At 39.6% G+C, this 16,368-nt stretch overlaps 1 protein-coding gene across 1 annotated transcript; it reads right to left on the bottom strand.

Annotated features, from left to right (window-relative positions):
* Positions 1–4,196: 4,196 nt before the first annotated feature.
* LOC104600630 (micronuclear linker histone polyprotein-like protein) lies at positions 4,197–6,109 on the bottom strand. The gene has a single exon (XM_010263696.3). It carries the CDS (start codon positions 5,468–5,470, stop codon positions 4,451–4,453), a length of 1,020 nt encoding a protein of 339 aa, XP_010261998.1. The 5' UTR covers positions 5,471–6,109; the 3' UTR covers positions 4,197–4,450.
* Positions 6,110–16,368: the final 10,259 nt, after the last annotated feature.

Below are 16,368 nucleotides of genomic sequence, written 5' to 3'. Positions count from 1 at the left end.
AGATCAGAGACGACCAGCCCGAGTGCTTAGAATTAGAGCGCTTAAATTTGAAGAATTTCTATTTAATTTATTAAAACCCATATGCTTTCTTTGTTTAATTGAAGTTTCTATTGTTTACTTTCCCATGTTCACTAAATTGCTGCAATGTCTTGGAATTGAATTTTCCCTTTTATGGTCAAACTCCCTCCCAAGATCAATTTAAAGGGTTGTTTACTAACGTGAACCAACAATGGGGATAGAGGGAGAGGGAAATTATTAAAAATACTTATAATATCATATTAATTACTATTACTGTGAAGGTGGGACGACTGATTTGCTAGTTCCTCCTTGGGGGCATATCACAAAATTGCCTCAAATCCTATATTACTATTTATTGAAGAGTTATTTCTGCTACAATTGATTATTAATTCATTTATGACTTTTCCCAATTGCCAAATTATAATGCTTAGTTCTCTTTGTTGTTGATGAAGATTAGCTATTTATTGGAAAATTATTTCTGTTACACACAACTATTAATTCTCTAATTTTCTTGTTATCTGCTAGAATTGCTATAACAAATTATCTTGGAACATCTGATGGTTCTTCTTTGAATTATTTCATACTAAAGAGGATATTGAACACTGTAACAGCCATGGTTGAAAGAAATCCATTAACAATTTTATACTAAACAGGATATTGAACACTATAACAGCCACGAGGCCAATAGATAATATATGTGCTGGCCCAAAATGAGAGTTGGGCCCACATTGTTTTATTTGTATAGGTGAATGCATGGGTTGGTCCCACTTCAATATTTTGTATAGGTAAACACATGAGTGGGGTCAAGTAGGTGATGTATGTGTAAGCGAAAGATGAGAGTGGGGCCTACATTGATTTTTTTTTCTTTTTTTTGTTATGGTGAATGCATTAATGAGTCCACTTTATTATTTTGTGTAAATAATTATATAATTGGGACCCATGAGTACTATATATTTGAATGTGTTATTGGGTTTCACACTTGATATTTCACATGTCTTAAGCACACGTTTATTCATCACTGTTAAGGACTTTGCCAAACGATCTTCATGTCTTCCTAGCTTTCTATAATATCTATTACAATTACTGCAACCAAACGATTTTCGGGCTTTCTAGATCTACCTATGAAAGTTCTTGTGGTCTTATGGTTCTTTAGCTATTAGAAGATCTTCTGTTGAAAGACTTGTCAAACGCCCCCCTAATTTAAAAATAAAATTTTATATGAATACAAATAATAATGAATCAGATTTCAGTACAGCCGTACTAGATACGGTAGGATGAAGGGTTGTCTAATAGCTGAGCTACCCCTGGCGTTGATCAGGTTAGCTGTGCTTAAGCTTGTTTCATTCTTAATACAAGTAAGATTTGGCAGTTCACAGTTGCAACATCTAGAGAGTCCAACTACGTTGTCACAACTAAGGGGTGTTGTATTGCATTTATGCTTTGGATTGATTAAAATAAATTTGTGTGGAACATTGTTTTTACCTGATATATTGATATGTTTTGAAAACATTTTGAGTTGAATGACACAAATTAATGTTTCTACTTAAACGTCTTATTTGATGTTTCTTTTTCTAATTGAAATGATCAAATGACACTGACACATATTTCTCACAAAATTGTATTTGATCAATCTAAAATGTAACAACAATGCAATGCCATTACATTTGGTTTGGACTATATTCAGCCATTATATTTCTTGCCATTTTATAATGGCTGAAGTCTCTAAACTTGATGACTTATTGTTTTTCTATGTTGGTGGATAAACAATTAAATAATAAAATATGCAAGTGTATGGAGTTCGGCTTTGGTCAGTGCAAACCCATGCTCACACCGTTCGAATAACCTCTTGCAGCCTTGCATTGGGAATATCTTCCCATAAAATAAAGCACATAAGTACAGAGATATTCCCAATGCAAGGCTGTAAAGGCTGTTCGAACGGGCTTTGCACTGACCAAATCCCAACTCAAGTGTATGGTAATCAACCCCACTTCACCACTCAGCCATTAAGAAGCTTAGAATCTCCCTAAAAAATTATAAAAGACAAAGTAATAAATCATTCACTTCAGCCGTGGTAGGAAAATAATCTAAAACGAATCTTACTCCCAAATCCCAATTTTATGGGAATGGGCCGAAACTCTGTTTTTATTGGGCCCATTTGAAGTTGAATCTGGTTCTTGGTGCCCTGTAATCATGGCCAACTTCAGAAGCCACTCCCAATGAAGCTAATTGAACTTAACAACTAGTTGACTTCATCTTCTTTCATTGTTATTTGCTGCTCTCCATGGTTGCCCATTGCTTTCTGTGTTTTGGACTCGTCAAATACTTCATCCGTATTCAGTACAACTGGTTGATCTACTAAGTCTAAGCTCTAACAGTCTATTTCCTCAAACTAGTGGAAGAGGACTAGTATGCAACGTCGAAGTTGTGTGGAGGAGGATCTGATCACAAGAACTCAGAGTAGATCCCTATAACTTTTTTTTATCAAATACTTTTGGCAGGCTTTCTTCTGTCATCATCAATTCTTTGCGACGAAATCATTTTGATTGTTTATCTTAAGCTGCAGAAATCGTACATACTGCATCAAATGTGGTGGTAACTAATCCTATCTGCATCTTTTCTTTTAGTTGAAAAAGTTGTTTGATAATCCATTCATCAGAACTAGAGATGTATCAAAGAGAGAAGGGTCCAGATCCCTCACTCCAAAGTGGCAATCATTTTTAGCACAGGAGACCCTTTAGGTGGAACCTGGTATTCGGCAGCTGGGTACTTAACCCAGACTTTGCTGTAAACAGAACCTGGCAGTAGCTAGGTTAGATTCAAGGAAAAGTCCATTCTATTCCATTTCCAGAGATCATTGTGATGATCAATCTAGCTTTTAACCACAAAGAATAGTTGTTGGTTGAAAACTTGAAATGGAACCCATAGAACTGTTGGTCCTGTACTATAGTACACTGCACATACCCACTTGCCCAAGCCCAACTCCTGTTCATCCATTGATCATCCACATCAAAAGCTTGTCTCTGGGGATACAGAAGCAGCAGAACCCTTAGAACAGTGTAAGGCTTGGATCATGCATCATGTCATGTTCTCGGGAGGATCAATACCCACCATGGATATGGACCACAAACCAAACCACCAACTGAACCATCCCATAGGGTGTTCTATGCAGGCACTTTTAGATGAGAACCATCCCATTGTGGGACCTAATCAAGCCCAAACCACTAACTGAACCAAGAGCTTAAAGGCTAAGGCAGGAATGGCAATATAACCTCTCATTTTATAGCCCACAAAGCTTCAAAACTGTCTCGGGGTTGTGCTTTTCAAACAGCTATCTCTGAGCAAGTTTTGGAGGAGGAATGGACCACATAGATGTTTCTCATAGCAAAGTAGCTAGCAGCAACAGCTCCCTTTAAAGAAAGAAGGCAATAGAGTACAGGATCTTGGGGGAGGGATTTAGACAAACCAGAATCATCCATCTAAAGAAATGATCGTCTCAGTTGGTACAGCAATATATAACACAAATAGATGAGACAAACGTCTGAAGACATTGTCTTTAAATGTTATTTGTTCCCCACTCGGTGAACCCAGCTTGCTCTTGATTACAGATAAATCTACTTCCAAAATACCATAGAGCTTTGTTTTGCAGAGAGGCAAAGCAAGAAAGTATTTTTGCATGCAAAAATGCACCTGCTTAAGGCCTTATTATTACATATAATGTTGTTGCAACGTTATATCAGTTTTGAAATTGCACATAAATGTGCAGCTCCATCGCAATCGCATGCTCCAAAAAATTTTCAATCTTTTATCGAGTTGAGCATTCAGACATTTCGATTCTGCTTTGCTAAAAACAGACAAAAAGAAGGCTGGATTCATCATTCTTTCTCCTTTAATGGGTACACTACAACGTAAAAGTGTTTTGTTTTTCGCTCAAGAACCTAAAAAAAATTAACTAGGCCTGCAAATCGAGCTCATCATCACAACCATGTATTTTTTTATTATTATATTCATTTGCAATGATCGAGCAAAGTTCCATCGAAGCTACAAAGAAAAGCTCCCAGAAGGCCTAACAGTGTAAAATCAGAAATAGAGAGTAAAGGGGGAGACGCATTCACAACAGATCAGAGATCGAGAGGTGATGGATCGGCTGGATCAATTTGGATTCCTACAGGCTACAGCTCTGAAGTTCATGGAACGATGACGATGAAACTACATTACTTGTCCAGACCATTATATTATACAAGCCATAATGCTTCATCATCTTCATAAAAGAAAATCAAAGAGAAAGCAATGAACACTGCAACTAAGCAACATTAATGATTAACCAGAGATTCCTTCCACCAATAGAGAAAACCCATTTTACCTTGTCGTATATCTGCAGTGAGACTGTGTTCTTTACTTTCTACCTTGAAGTTATGAACCGTTCTCCTTTGAATTAATGCCTGAAAATCCATCTCCACGCCTTCAATCTTTTCTTACCATTCTCGGTTCCTTTATCATTTACTGTGATCCTGCAAGAGCTCCCGTTACTTGAAGTTTCTTCTCCTCTAAAAGAACTGATTCCGTGCTTCAAGAATTCACAACCTCTTAAATCGCTGAACCCGGACTCTGACTGTAAATTACCATCACTCATATTCAGATCAGAGAACTTAAGCCTTGATTCTGAAGAGCAACCGAGATTTAAATCAATGAAACCCGAGTCATCAAGACCATCGAAATCCGCTTCTGACAACACTAATGAGCTACCTTTCTTCACATCACCATTAAAACTATCTTTTATAGACTTTACGTCCTTAACACCACTTCTGCTCTCAGACACCAAAACTGCTTTACTCTCACTGACATCAGAGACTCCTCTGCCTGAGACGGTAGAGCTTAAGCTAGCACCGTCTACACATTCATCAAAACCAGCCCTTAAACCGCTAACAGTCTCGGACCTAGAAACACCCATCTTATAATCGAAAACCCACATCTCACCTTTCTCATCAAACCCACGAATGTTTCTCCTTGAAGACCAATAACCCTTTTCTCTCTTCTTCCTGAAACACCTTCCAAACCTCCAAAACCCGTTTCTCTTGACATCAACACAGTTGATGCTTCGGCTCCTGTTAAGAAGCACACTAGCTTCTGATTTATCATCACTACTAGGCTTTGAATATGAACGTGGGAATTCAGCCTTCTCATTTTCAATGAGGAATGAGATTCTACCCACGCTGCCCACCTCGACAGAATATGAATTGGGGTAGGAGGAGACTTCGGAGCAGGAGCAGGACGAGAGGCGTTGCTCTCCACAGTCAGAGCATACGAGCTTAACCAATCTGTCTTTCAGGCAGTAAGCACAGATTCCGACTGAAGAGGAAGATGGGTGTTTCCTGCACGGAGCATCTGACGAAGAGTAGTAGTCTGGCAACCAGGTACCGGAAGAGGTTTCCGCAGCTCTACCTCTTCCTTTCATGGCTTCGCTTCTTAATTCTTCCTCACTTTTGGGGAGCGGGAATTTGCAAACAACTTTGAAGCCAAGAGCCCAAGACAACCAAAGAAGAAATAACTGTTGATTTTTGAAGCTGAGAGATTACTAAAGAACTTTAGTATAGAGAGAGAGAGAGAGAGAGAGAGAAAGAGTCTGAGAGGCGTCTACTTTACGTTTTCATTTACGAAAGAGTGAGAGAGTTCGTAACTTCTGAAGATTGTGGAGTGATGAAAGACACTGACGACTGAAAGTAATATAGGCTGTCAAGTTGATTGATACAGTCCCAACGCTTAAGTCGGGGCTCTGCCCAATTCCCAAACCCGAACAGGTATGGAAATACGAGACCTCTCGCATGGGACTATGGGAGTCGGGAGATAGTGCAAACTTGGCGGGTTGGGTCAGTTGAGTTTGAAGATTGGGTTTCGGTTGAAAAATGCTACCCATATAAAATCAGAGTGAATTAGGGTTTATGCCATGGGGAATACGAGTCAATTATGTAGATAAAATGTTTATGCATCATGAATATGTATGATTACTTGAACATCATATTGTATATAACTATATTTATATCATGCATGAGTTTGTGAATTTGTTAGCCCTGATTCCAATTAGGGATTTAGGACCCAATCTAATTATCCTAATCTCATGGCTGGACTGGGTCAGGATTGAAACCTTAGGGTTAGGATTGAAGTAAATTAGGTCCTGGGCTGTACCCAAATTGGGCATTTTGTTCTCAAACTGACTTCCCAGATGGGACCAACAAGGCAACAAACCTTTCATCTCTATCAAAACAAGAAAGCTAAGGGGAAAAGGGTCTCCAGATAAAGGTCCAACTGTTCAATCCGGGTCGGATGCAATTGCGTATTTTATGAGACAACCCTAGATTCTTTTCTCCACCGGTGACCGGCCTCTGCACCTATTTTTGCTACCACCCACCACCACCACCTATTTATTTCATCTCTTCTCAAGTAAAATCAAACAACACAATCCCACGGTTTGGCATTTCATCGAGCAACTTTGACATAAATTCTCCCATACCCATGCTTCCTTCCCCTTGCTCCCTTGGTTTATTAATCCTCTCCCAAGTTCTATCAATGTCAGTGACGCCCCTCACCAAGCCACCCGCTGACTATTGATATAACCACGTTAATTTGTCCACATCTCCATTTGCATCACGGAAGATCTAAGGTCATTTTCCTTCAGATCATGGGCTGCCTAGGTGCACTGACACCTAGATTTTTAATCCTTTGTATTGTTGGTGGGCCACCCCCTTCTTTAATGCGTCATTATACTTGGATCATGCCCTTCTCTTTTCTTTTGGATGGTCCAGATCATTCGGGGTGAGGGTGGGGGAGCCTTTGATCGTGGGACCACAGTCGTACATCATGCGCTCAGCAAAAGCTAAGGTGATGTTTACATGTGACACGTAGTGATGGAAACTACTAACGTGTTGCAGTGAATTAGTGATTCACTGATTCTTTGTCATGTCCTTCTTTTCAATGTTTTCATGGAAATGGAAGAAGAAGAGAAAAACGGCAAGGCATGTCAATCTTTCCCAAAGACAGGGGTATGTCAGTCACTTCGCATGCATTTGGAATCAATCTATATATGAACACGTTTCCTGGTCCATCATGTATGGGCCTCACGCGCTCGCGCATGACGAGCATGCACGCGACCTAATCTCAATAGGTATTATGTCCTGGGTTGGTCATATTCTTCGTGGGCAGCCCAACATATTTTGAAAAGACAAAAATAGCCTCGTCCAGTCCTTCGAGGATTTATTTATTTTTTTCTTTGGGGGGTGCCGGGGTGGGGTGGCAAGAATTCTTACCTCTACCCAAAAAAAAAAGCAAGAATTCTTACGTGGCAAGTTAACTTGAGGTTTAAAGTGAGAGTTGCCAAAATTCTCCCTGCAATTTTTTCTCTAACTTTTTATTTCTCTATTATGACACCAAACATGGTTTGGTTGTCGGACAAGTATGAACATGTACAATGCAGATTTCTGAATTTTACTACAGATCTATAAATATTCAAAATGTCAAAACCCTCTATTCTATACATCAATGACCGCTCGTGAATTGACATCAATTTTGAGTTGATACCTACCCCAATTATACTTTGGGCCTAAAAATTCTGACCTTGAGCTGAACCGTCATTCTCCCGTTTGATTATCTGATCTGGACAGATGATTTAATGCAATTTAAAAATAATAATAATTAATTAAAATAAAAAAAAAACAATTAAAATTTATTGTTCTGATTGAACAGATTAATAGTTCAACCACCCATTTAAGAGTTTGAAAGGAAAAAAAAAAGATCAAATCAGCCCTCGACAAGACTGCACCCCACAGTGTCCCACAACACCTCCTACTGTATTTGGAACATCTCCGGATGATAATACTAGAAATGATTTACAGAAAAAAAAAAAAACTAGAAATATTTCCAATACACAACAAGAATGTGCTGTGAAACGTTGAGGGGCGCACTCTTATGGGAAGCTAATTTGAACTCGAAATAAAAAGATGTCAAATGACCATCTCAACAACTATCATCATCAATCAGACTCTTGTATACAAGTGCCGACTTGTGTTGATTATATTTCACAGAAGGGTAATTTTGTACTTTACGCAATCAATATCATTTTTAGAGTCTCCCTCAATCCGAACATTCTGGTCTACTATCACTTTCGTCATAAGGTGGGTCTCAATTGTAGTCCATGGTTGTCAATGGATTTATATTTGACATTCATAATTAGGCCATCAAATGTTTTGCCAATAGAGATAATATTGTGGTTTGTGCTACTACCCACTTATGCATCAAAGTTGATCTGTACACCTTGATGGTGAGCACTTTTCCACTTAATCTATTGAATTTCTAACTTTTGATATAGAGGAATAAGGCGTGGGGCAGAGCATGGCTCTTAAATGGAGCACACCACGGAGAGTCTGTGTATCATGGCTCTTAAATGGAGCAAATTCTAATTCAAGTTTCATTTATTTAACTTAGATTTGGATATCTGTTTAGCAATGAATCCACTATTTGATTGAATTCGGATTTTATTTGACCCAATCCAGTATACAGTATACATACACGTGTATCATTCTCGGAAAATTACGGACATGCCTAATACAAATTTCTAAATTTCCTGTAAATCTATAAACATTTAAAAGGTTAAAAACCCATATTCTATGCATATATACCCGCCTGTAAATTTACATTAATTCTAAACTGTCACCTACACCAATTGTACTTTGAGTTTATGAATTCTTACCTTAGACTGAATGATCATTCTAGTACTAAAATTCTTTAAAATTAAATTAAAAATTCCTATTTATTGTATATATTTTTATATTTAATTTTAAAAATTTATAAATTTGTTGATATTCTAATCAAATCACTCCCATCTTGCCTTATCAAACCATTTTTTAAATGTAACAAAAAGTATCCACTTTTTTATTTTTATTTTTAATTTACAGTAGAACAGAAACAGATATTGATAATTTATTAGATAAAGGACCATGATATGACGCTCTCCCTATAGTTGGCGATGCTTTAAGAATCCAAAGCATGCGGTAATGATGAGGCTCATTGCTCCATGCCAATAAGGAATTTCTTTTTGAATATCCACGGGGAAGCAAATCAGGTAAATTCAAAAGAATTTAAATCATAAGTCTCTATTTGTTTGTAATGTGATAAAAAAAATTTTGTAATTGGTTCAGTTTTGCATCTATTTACTTGTGTCCTACCTGATACAAAACTTTTACTTTGCGTTATCCTTGTATAGTTGTATGCAGTCATTGACAATGGAAATTTTGCATCACAAAAATTGGTGAGTATCACCTTCCTCCTACTTCAATTATTTATCATAGAGGGTGGGGATCACAACATTTGACTTACTATGTTACTTCTAACAAGAAAACAAGACAAAGCCAAAAATAAACCAGAATTTACACTCTCATGAATTTATGTCGGTGCAAATGAAATTTTCACACTGCAAACAAAGTTCTAAAAATTATTGGTAATTTATGAATCAAATTCTCTGCAACTTTGGTTTAATAATGGATATGGCATTAGGTAGAACGAAATAGTGAAATGGGATTCATGTATCCAACTCCATATGGTTGGGATAAGGCTTAGATGATGAAACTCTAAATAATATTGCTCAATTAGATTATACGGTATCATCCTATCATCCTTGATAGTTGATACCTAAAATAAGATAATGAAACTAGGCCTGCAAATGGTGTCACTTTGTTCTAAGTTAAATTCCAATTTGATCTAATTATAATTGAATCAAATGTGGATCAATTCTTATCTGATTCAAAATTCAATTTAAATATGTATGCTTATGTATACATAAGATTTATATTCTACTTATTAGTAAAAATGGTTAGAATGCTACACTTTTTGAACAGAGTCATATATTCAAGTTCAAGCAAGTTTCATTTTGTTCCATAATATTCAATATCAAAGTTATTTTTAGTTCATCTTATTGATAATACAAAATATTTTGATCATATTGAGTTTAACTTAATTTATTAATGCTATTCAATATCTGATTGCAGTCCGACTAGAATTGATTCCACTATAATTCCAAAGGTGAGATTTAATTCTAACCAAAAAATAAACAAATCAAATTGAAATCTACCCATATCCGACTTTATTCAATCCTTTTACAATCTAGGCCAAAGTCCATTTTTTTGGGCTGGTAAAAATGGTCACCCCTAGTTATAGAATTATATAGACTTATAGGTATGGGGATGGGCTAGCCCCGTTGCTTAACCTCATGAACCTAAAAAATGGAAAATCAAAAGAGAAATATTTCATTATTTCCTTAAAGCTCTGTAGTAATATAATAGACCCTCGTTTTATGTTGTCGAAGACAGAACGTTGACACGGGCTGCTCACCCAGGCTCCGGCTTAGATCTTTCCGGTAAACTAGTTATGTCAGTTGTCATTGTCTGTTCTAAGAAAGATTCATTTTATGGATTCGTTGCTACTTGCTACTTAAATTCAACGACTAATCACTTCACCACGTGATTTGTTGGAACTAGACATAAAATGCCTTATATCATTGCCGTATTATGGACCATTCTGAGAGAGAAGCTGTCTTCGATTCGTTGTGGGATTTCATTCGAATTTGAGATTTTAGAAGACAAGGGCCGATCAAGGTAGGTAGGAAGTCGGCAACACTAAGGGTCTGTTTGGTTCGTAATTGGAGTTGAAATCAAAATCCTTTGGGATTGGAAATGGAATGATCCTTTCTCATAGTCTGTTTGATTCAAACAGGAATTAGATGGAATGAGATTTCATTCTCAAGGGAGAGAGAGGAAATCCGATTCCGCCCAACCAAACAATTGAAATCAGAATGCTTCATTCCAATTCTGATTCCAGACCTCTATTCCTATGAACCAAACGGGCCCTAATTATTTCTTCAAAAGCAAGACGTGTGAAAGAAGTTTGTGATGCATCTCTCAATCCTTATTCTAGTGCAGTCATTGTCCATCCCCTCTTGGGCTGCAAATGGGCTACTAGTGGTAGTCTAGTGGGTTGCAGTTTTGGTCGGCCCAATCCACAATCCAAGTTGGACTCGGCGTGTTTGGTATTATTGATGTTTCTACATGACTTTTTTTTTTTTTTTGTTGATCAACACAAATTGACATACAACTGTTATTTGATGATGTTTATAGTTGAAACAGAACATAATTTGTGGTTGATTGTCTGCCTCAAAGGGACTACTCCTCCTTGGAACCTGAGAAACATTGTGGCTGATCGTCTGTTGTGCAAGGATAAGTTTAGTAGTGGATTAAGATACAGACATGTTTATAGGGAAGCCAACCAGGCAGCTAATAGGGTTGCAAATTTGGCTCTCTCTTCGAATTCAGATTGTGTTTTCCTTGAATGTATGTCTCTTCCTTGGGACTTGGAGTTTATTTGTTTTTGTGATTTCTGGGAACGCGCTACCCCCAGGCTTATGTAGCACCTTAGTTATTCTATAAAAAAAAAAAAAAAAAAAAACATAATTTCTTGCTTCCTGGGGTGAAATCTTATAATTCTACCTGAAAGTTGGACTGGGCTGAGAGATATGTAACAACACATGTCTCACTGATTTGTATTCCATAAACGCAAAAAAGTTTCAGGTAAAAACAGCAATGCTATCAAATACAACTAGGTATGCGTTTGGTTTCGTGAGTGTTTCTTAGATAAATATTTAATTGAAAAGCGTTACTTTAAACATTTAGGCTTAGTTTGGAAGGAGTACAAATGCAAATGTGTAGACTGTAGAGTGCAAAACCTTATATTTTGTATTATTTTCTAAGTATTTGCACTGTACATATTTGTATTTGTACTCTTTCCAAACTGAGTCTTATTGATTTTATTGCTTGGTTGTAGGAATTTCATGTAACACCCTATAAAGCTATCTTCCACCTCAGCTTATAATGCTCCACGTAAACATTTCATTTCAATAAAAATTGAGGCATACACATAAAATCCATGTGTTTCTGTTTTTTAATGTTCATTTGACAAATGTTGAAACCAAGCAATAGTTTCATGCACAATAAACCAAACAATGTTTACCGGCGTATTGGCTTGAGTTGGTACATTTTTTTTAGTTTTATTTATTTTTTCAAAACCGGTTCAGAGGGGTTGGTTTAAGGCCTGGCTACCCTCTGAACTGGTGGCTGACCCGAAACAAACCCCGAAGGGGCGTATCAGTAAGCCATCGGCACGATACGTACAGACTGATACGTATCGATACTTTGAACCTTGCAAGATGTGACAATGTTTTTCCAATAAACACCCATGAAACCAAACATAGCCTAGATGGTGTTTGGCTGGATTGTATTTGTACTTGAAGTCCAGTTAGGCAATACATAGGCATTTTGGTTTTGCCTTCCAAAGATCCGTTTTGTTGGGCAAAATCAATTTCTAAGTGTTTGTTCTATCATTTACATAGAATTTACATATAATTATGTGCTCAGAGGTGTTGGAGGAAGATTCAAAAAGTAGTTTTCCCAACAGGGGTTTTTCTACTTTGAGTGTCTTATGTGGTGCCTATTGGAATCCAGTGGCTTCTATATATTCAAAATAATATGTATCGTTTGCCAAAACAGTTCAATTTCCAAATTAAGTGTAAACACTAAAACTAGAAATTCAGCCAATGCCAAACACTCACTTATTGTTTCGAAAATGCTGGTAATAAATAATTAAAAGGGTTCGACTATGATATGAAAAATATATGATATCTGAAAAACTTCTTACCAGTCAGTTCGAATCATAAATGTGGTAGACAATCAGGTATTATTTATCAAAATTCATTGGTGAGTTTTGATTGGTCAAAACTCTTCCCATACCATATCTCTTCCGCATCATAGATTTTCCCTAATTAAAATCTACGTTTTAGGATCAGTTTATACCTATCATGGCAAGTAGCAACCTACTACTGATTTGTTTTTGGATGAACAACCGTCGTTGATCCAAGTGATTGAACCTCTCTCTCTCTCTCTCTCTCTCTCTTTCTCTCTTTGTATCTTGGTATGTCTCATGTCTCTTGGTTTTCTATCGAATTTGAGTTATGATGAAGGGTGATTTGGCATGACTTAGTAAAAAGAGGTCACGTGGATGCGATCTACTAGAGGGGTGATAACTCAGCCAAAGGAACCCAGTCCGCAACAATTAGAGCTCGGGTATTCAGTCACCTCGGCCCAAAACCACCTTGGCATAAAGGCACATCGACACCCACTTCAGTTCAGGGCTAAAGAACCAAAGTACCAATTCGGAGCTAAAGAGCCGAAGCGCCACATAATCGACTCCAGAAGCCTCCCCAACGGACCCCGAATTTCTCGGGATCACGACGAGACTCATCCTCACTCTACCCAAATCGGAGGAAAACGATAAACCTTATCAACTAACACATTGCTCTCCTTCAAAAATGGAACAGATCTTATCTACGCAGCCCGGAGATCCCGGAGCTTTTTCGTAAGATCCACGACTACTCCACTATATAAGGACATCAAACCCCAAGGCAAAGGTACGCGCGATTATTTACTCACTAGCACTCAAGCATTCAAGTATTCAACTCGCATCCGTAATATAGTACTGACTTAAGCATCGGAGCGACCTCGCCGGGTTAGCCACCCTGGGTTCTCTGATCTATTATCTTGCAGCTTGGTCCAGCTCGCCACGCAACTAGTGTTCGGATCATCTTCCAGCTAGGAGTATCCAGATCGTGCACCATCAATTGGCGTTGTCTGTGGGAACTGATCAAAAGGTCATCCCAATTTCAGTTGCAATTCTAGCTTTCGATTTATCTCAATGGATTCTTCTAGCAACATCGGGAAAAGCATCGAGATGAACGTCACCGGGGGGCAAGATCAGCAATCAACCTTCCCCCAAGGTCCCACTATATGCATCGGCTAGTTTACTATTCCCCTTACAGTTTCAGGGATCCCATCACTGTCTGTACTGCAATGCACTACGCAAGTGAGCGTCCCGCTTCCCCCAGTGGGCATAACTTTCTCTGAGCCATCTGTTGTCCCCTTGGAATCGAGCACTCCCAATTCCATGACCTCGTTCAGTGCGTCCAAACAATACAGATCCAGATGCAGTAGTCCAACAGTTCCAATAGTTTCAGCAGTACTACCTGTACCAGTAGTATCAACAGCAGTAGTATCAGCCGAACCAACAGCCAATTCCACCCCGACACCCAGGGTTACGCCAGGGCCAGAATCAGAACCGGCCTGGAACTAGCTAGAACGTCCACCGATCCCCCTATCGGGGTGAGGGGACCTCGCAGGTGCCAGTTCCTCCCAGGGGTCAGGTTTCGCCCCGTGGGAGGAGAGACAGTCAGCACACTCCTCCAGTCTCACAAGGAAATTTTAGAAACAGGCCCGAGGATAGTCAACTCAATAGGGCCAATCCAGCGTGGCACTCCCAGCAGGAAAACAACGAATCGCGAGGAGATAACAACCAGCTCGGAGTTCGAGGTGCGAACTCGAGGCTGAACCCCTCGGTGCCTCGTGATAGCCGGTACAAACTCCATAACTAGGAGAACCCGGCAAGAAGGAACCAGGATACACTTCGCGACAATGTCCATAATGATGTTGAGATACCAGATCAGACCGAAGTCAGCAGCACCAACGCTGAGCCGGTGAAGAAGTAGCAACAGCGGCACCGCAAGATACGTCACTCCTTGGCCAGAAATAGTTTGCCAGCGAAGCCAAGCCAACAAGCAGAGCAAACTAAAGAAAAGGAAGAAGTGAGCTCGGTGGCAACGAAGATTGCCTTCCTTGCTTTGCTGGTCATCTCCTCTATCTCCCGAGCCTCTAGCAACCCCGACGCCGAAAGACTTCAAGGTACCCCCGTTAGATAAGTATTACGAGTCGTTTGACCCCAACGATCATGTGGATTCTTTCCAGTCTCAGATGCACCTAGGTGGGGCTGACGAATCCTGCATGTGTGTGGCCTTCTCCACTACGTTCAGAGGGGTAGTCCGAACCTGGTATCGGAACCTCGCGTCGGGCTCCATCAAAAGCTGGTCACAATTTGCTGATTTGTTTATTGCGCATTTCATTACCAACAAGAAATGCCTGAAGTTGCAAGAAAGCCTTCTGAACGTGGTTTAGAGGGAAGGGGAATCAATTAGAAGCTACATAAAGCGCTTCAATGATACTTGCTTGCAAATACCGGACCTCGATCCAGCGGTACGACTCACTGCGGCAAAGAAAGTAATCACCCATAAAGAGTTCAAGTGGCACGTGGTAGCCAACAAACCAAAAGATATCGACGAGGAGATCAACCAAAAAATTGACAATCTACCAGCGGAAAAGAGGAAGAGAGAGAATGAAGGGATGAGCAATGGTGAACAAAAAAGAAAGAAGAGCAAGTCCCCGAGCAGGGGAAGAAGCAAGTCAAGAAGTCGGTCCCCTTCGCGCGGGCACAAGCCAGGTTGGCGTTCCAGGACCTTGCCAGTGGAGAGAATAAACTATACACCTTTGAATGCTAAGCGAGGAGAGATCTTAATGGCTATTAAGGATTTCTCCTTCATTAAATGGCCTCCCAGGTTAAGGGGAGACCCAGCAACAAGAAACACGAATGTCTACTGCCATTTCCACCAAGATCATGGACACAACACGGAGAATTACAGGAATATCCACGATGAGATCGAGGAACTTATTCGTCGCGGGTACCTGAAGAATTACATACTGCGAGAAGAGAGGGGGCAAGCAGGCTGACAGGGCGACCAGAGGAGGAATGACCGTAAGACTAGCAGGAAGAATGAGCAGCCACCTCAACAACTATCAGAGGAAAGGCCAGTCTGTGGAGTGATCAATATGATCATCGGTGGGTCCATCATTGCCGGATGTACATCAACAACTGTGAGGACCTCGGTCCGCGAATTAGAAAACGAAGGTGAAAACTCGCCAAAGCGACCTCGGCTTGAAGAACCGATCTACTTCACAGGGGACGATGCGCGCGGGATCCAGTACCCGCATGATGATGCTTTAGTAATGAAGCTAAGGATCAACGACTTCGAGGTGAAACGCATCTTAGTAGACTCAGGCAGTTCAGCAGACATACTCTTCAAGGAGACATTCGACAAATTATAGTTACAGTAAAGCGAACTGAAACTGGCAGATACACCTTTGATAGGGTTCAGTGGCGAGGAGGTCAGACCTCTTGGTCGAATCACAATACTTGTGGAAGCCGGCACGTGGCCAAACATTTTACGATTTGAGCACACGTTCTTGGTAATCACGACTCCCTCCCCCTACAATGCGATAGTAGGTCGGCATATCATGCACGTTTTGCGTGTGATAGTGTCCACTTACTACTTAGCGATGAAGTTCCCAACTGACTACGGGGTGGAGTTGTGCGAGGTGA

Source organism: Nelumbo nucifera, chromosome 3 (assembly GCF_055504915.1).
Source record: "Nelumbo nucifera cultivar China Antique chromosome 3, China Antique-T2T, whole genome shotgun sequence".
Taxonomy (NCBI): domain Eukaryota; kingdom Viridiplantae; phylum Streptophyta; class Magnoliopsida; order Proteales; family Nelumbonaceae; genus Nelumbo; species Nelumbo nucifera.
Note: the sequence above shows the minus strand (reverse complement) of the source record. Positions and strands in the feature narration are given on the sequence as shown.

What these genes read in the sequence shown, in the direction of transcription:
- LOC104600630 (XM_010263696.3), bottom strand. Translation starts at nt 5,470, where the DNA reads ATGAAAGGAAGAGGTAGAGCTGCGGAAACCTCTTCCGGTACCTGGTTG.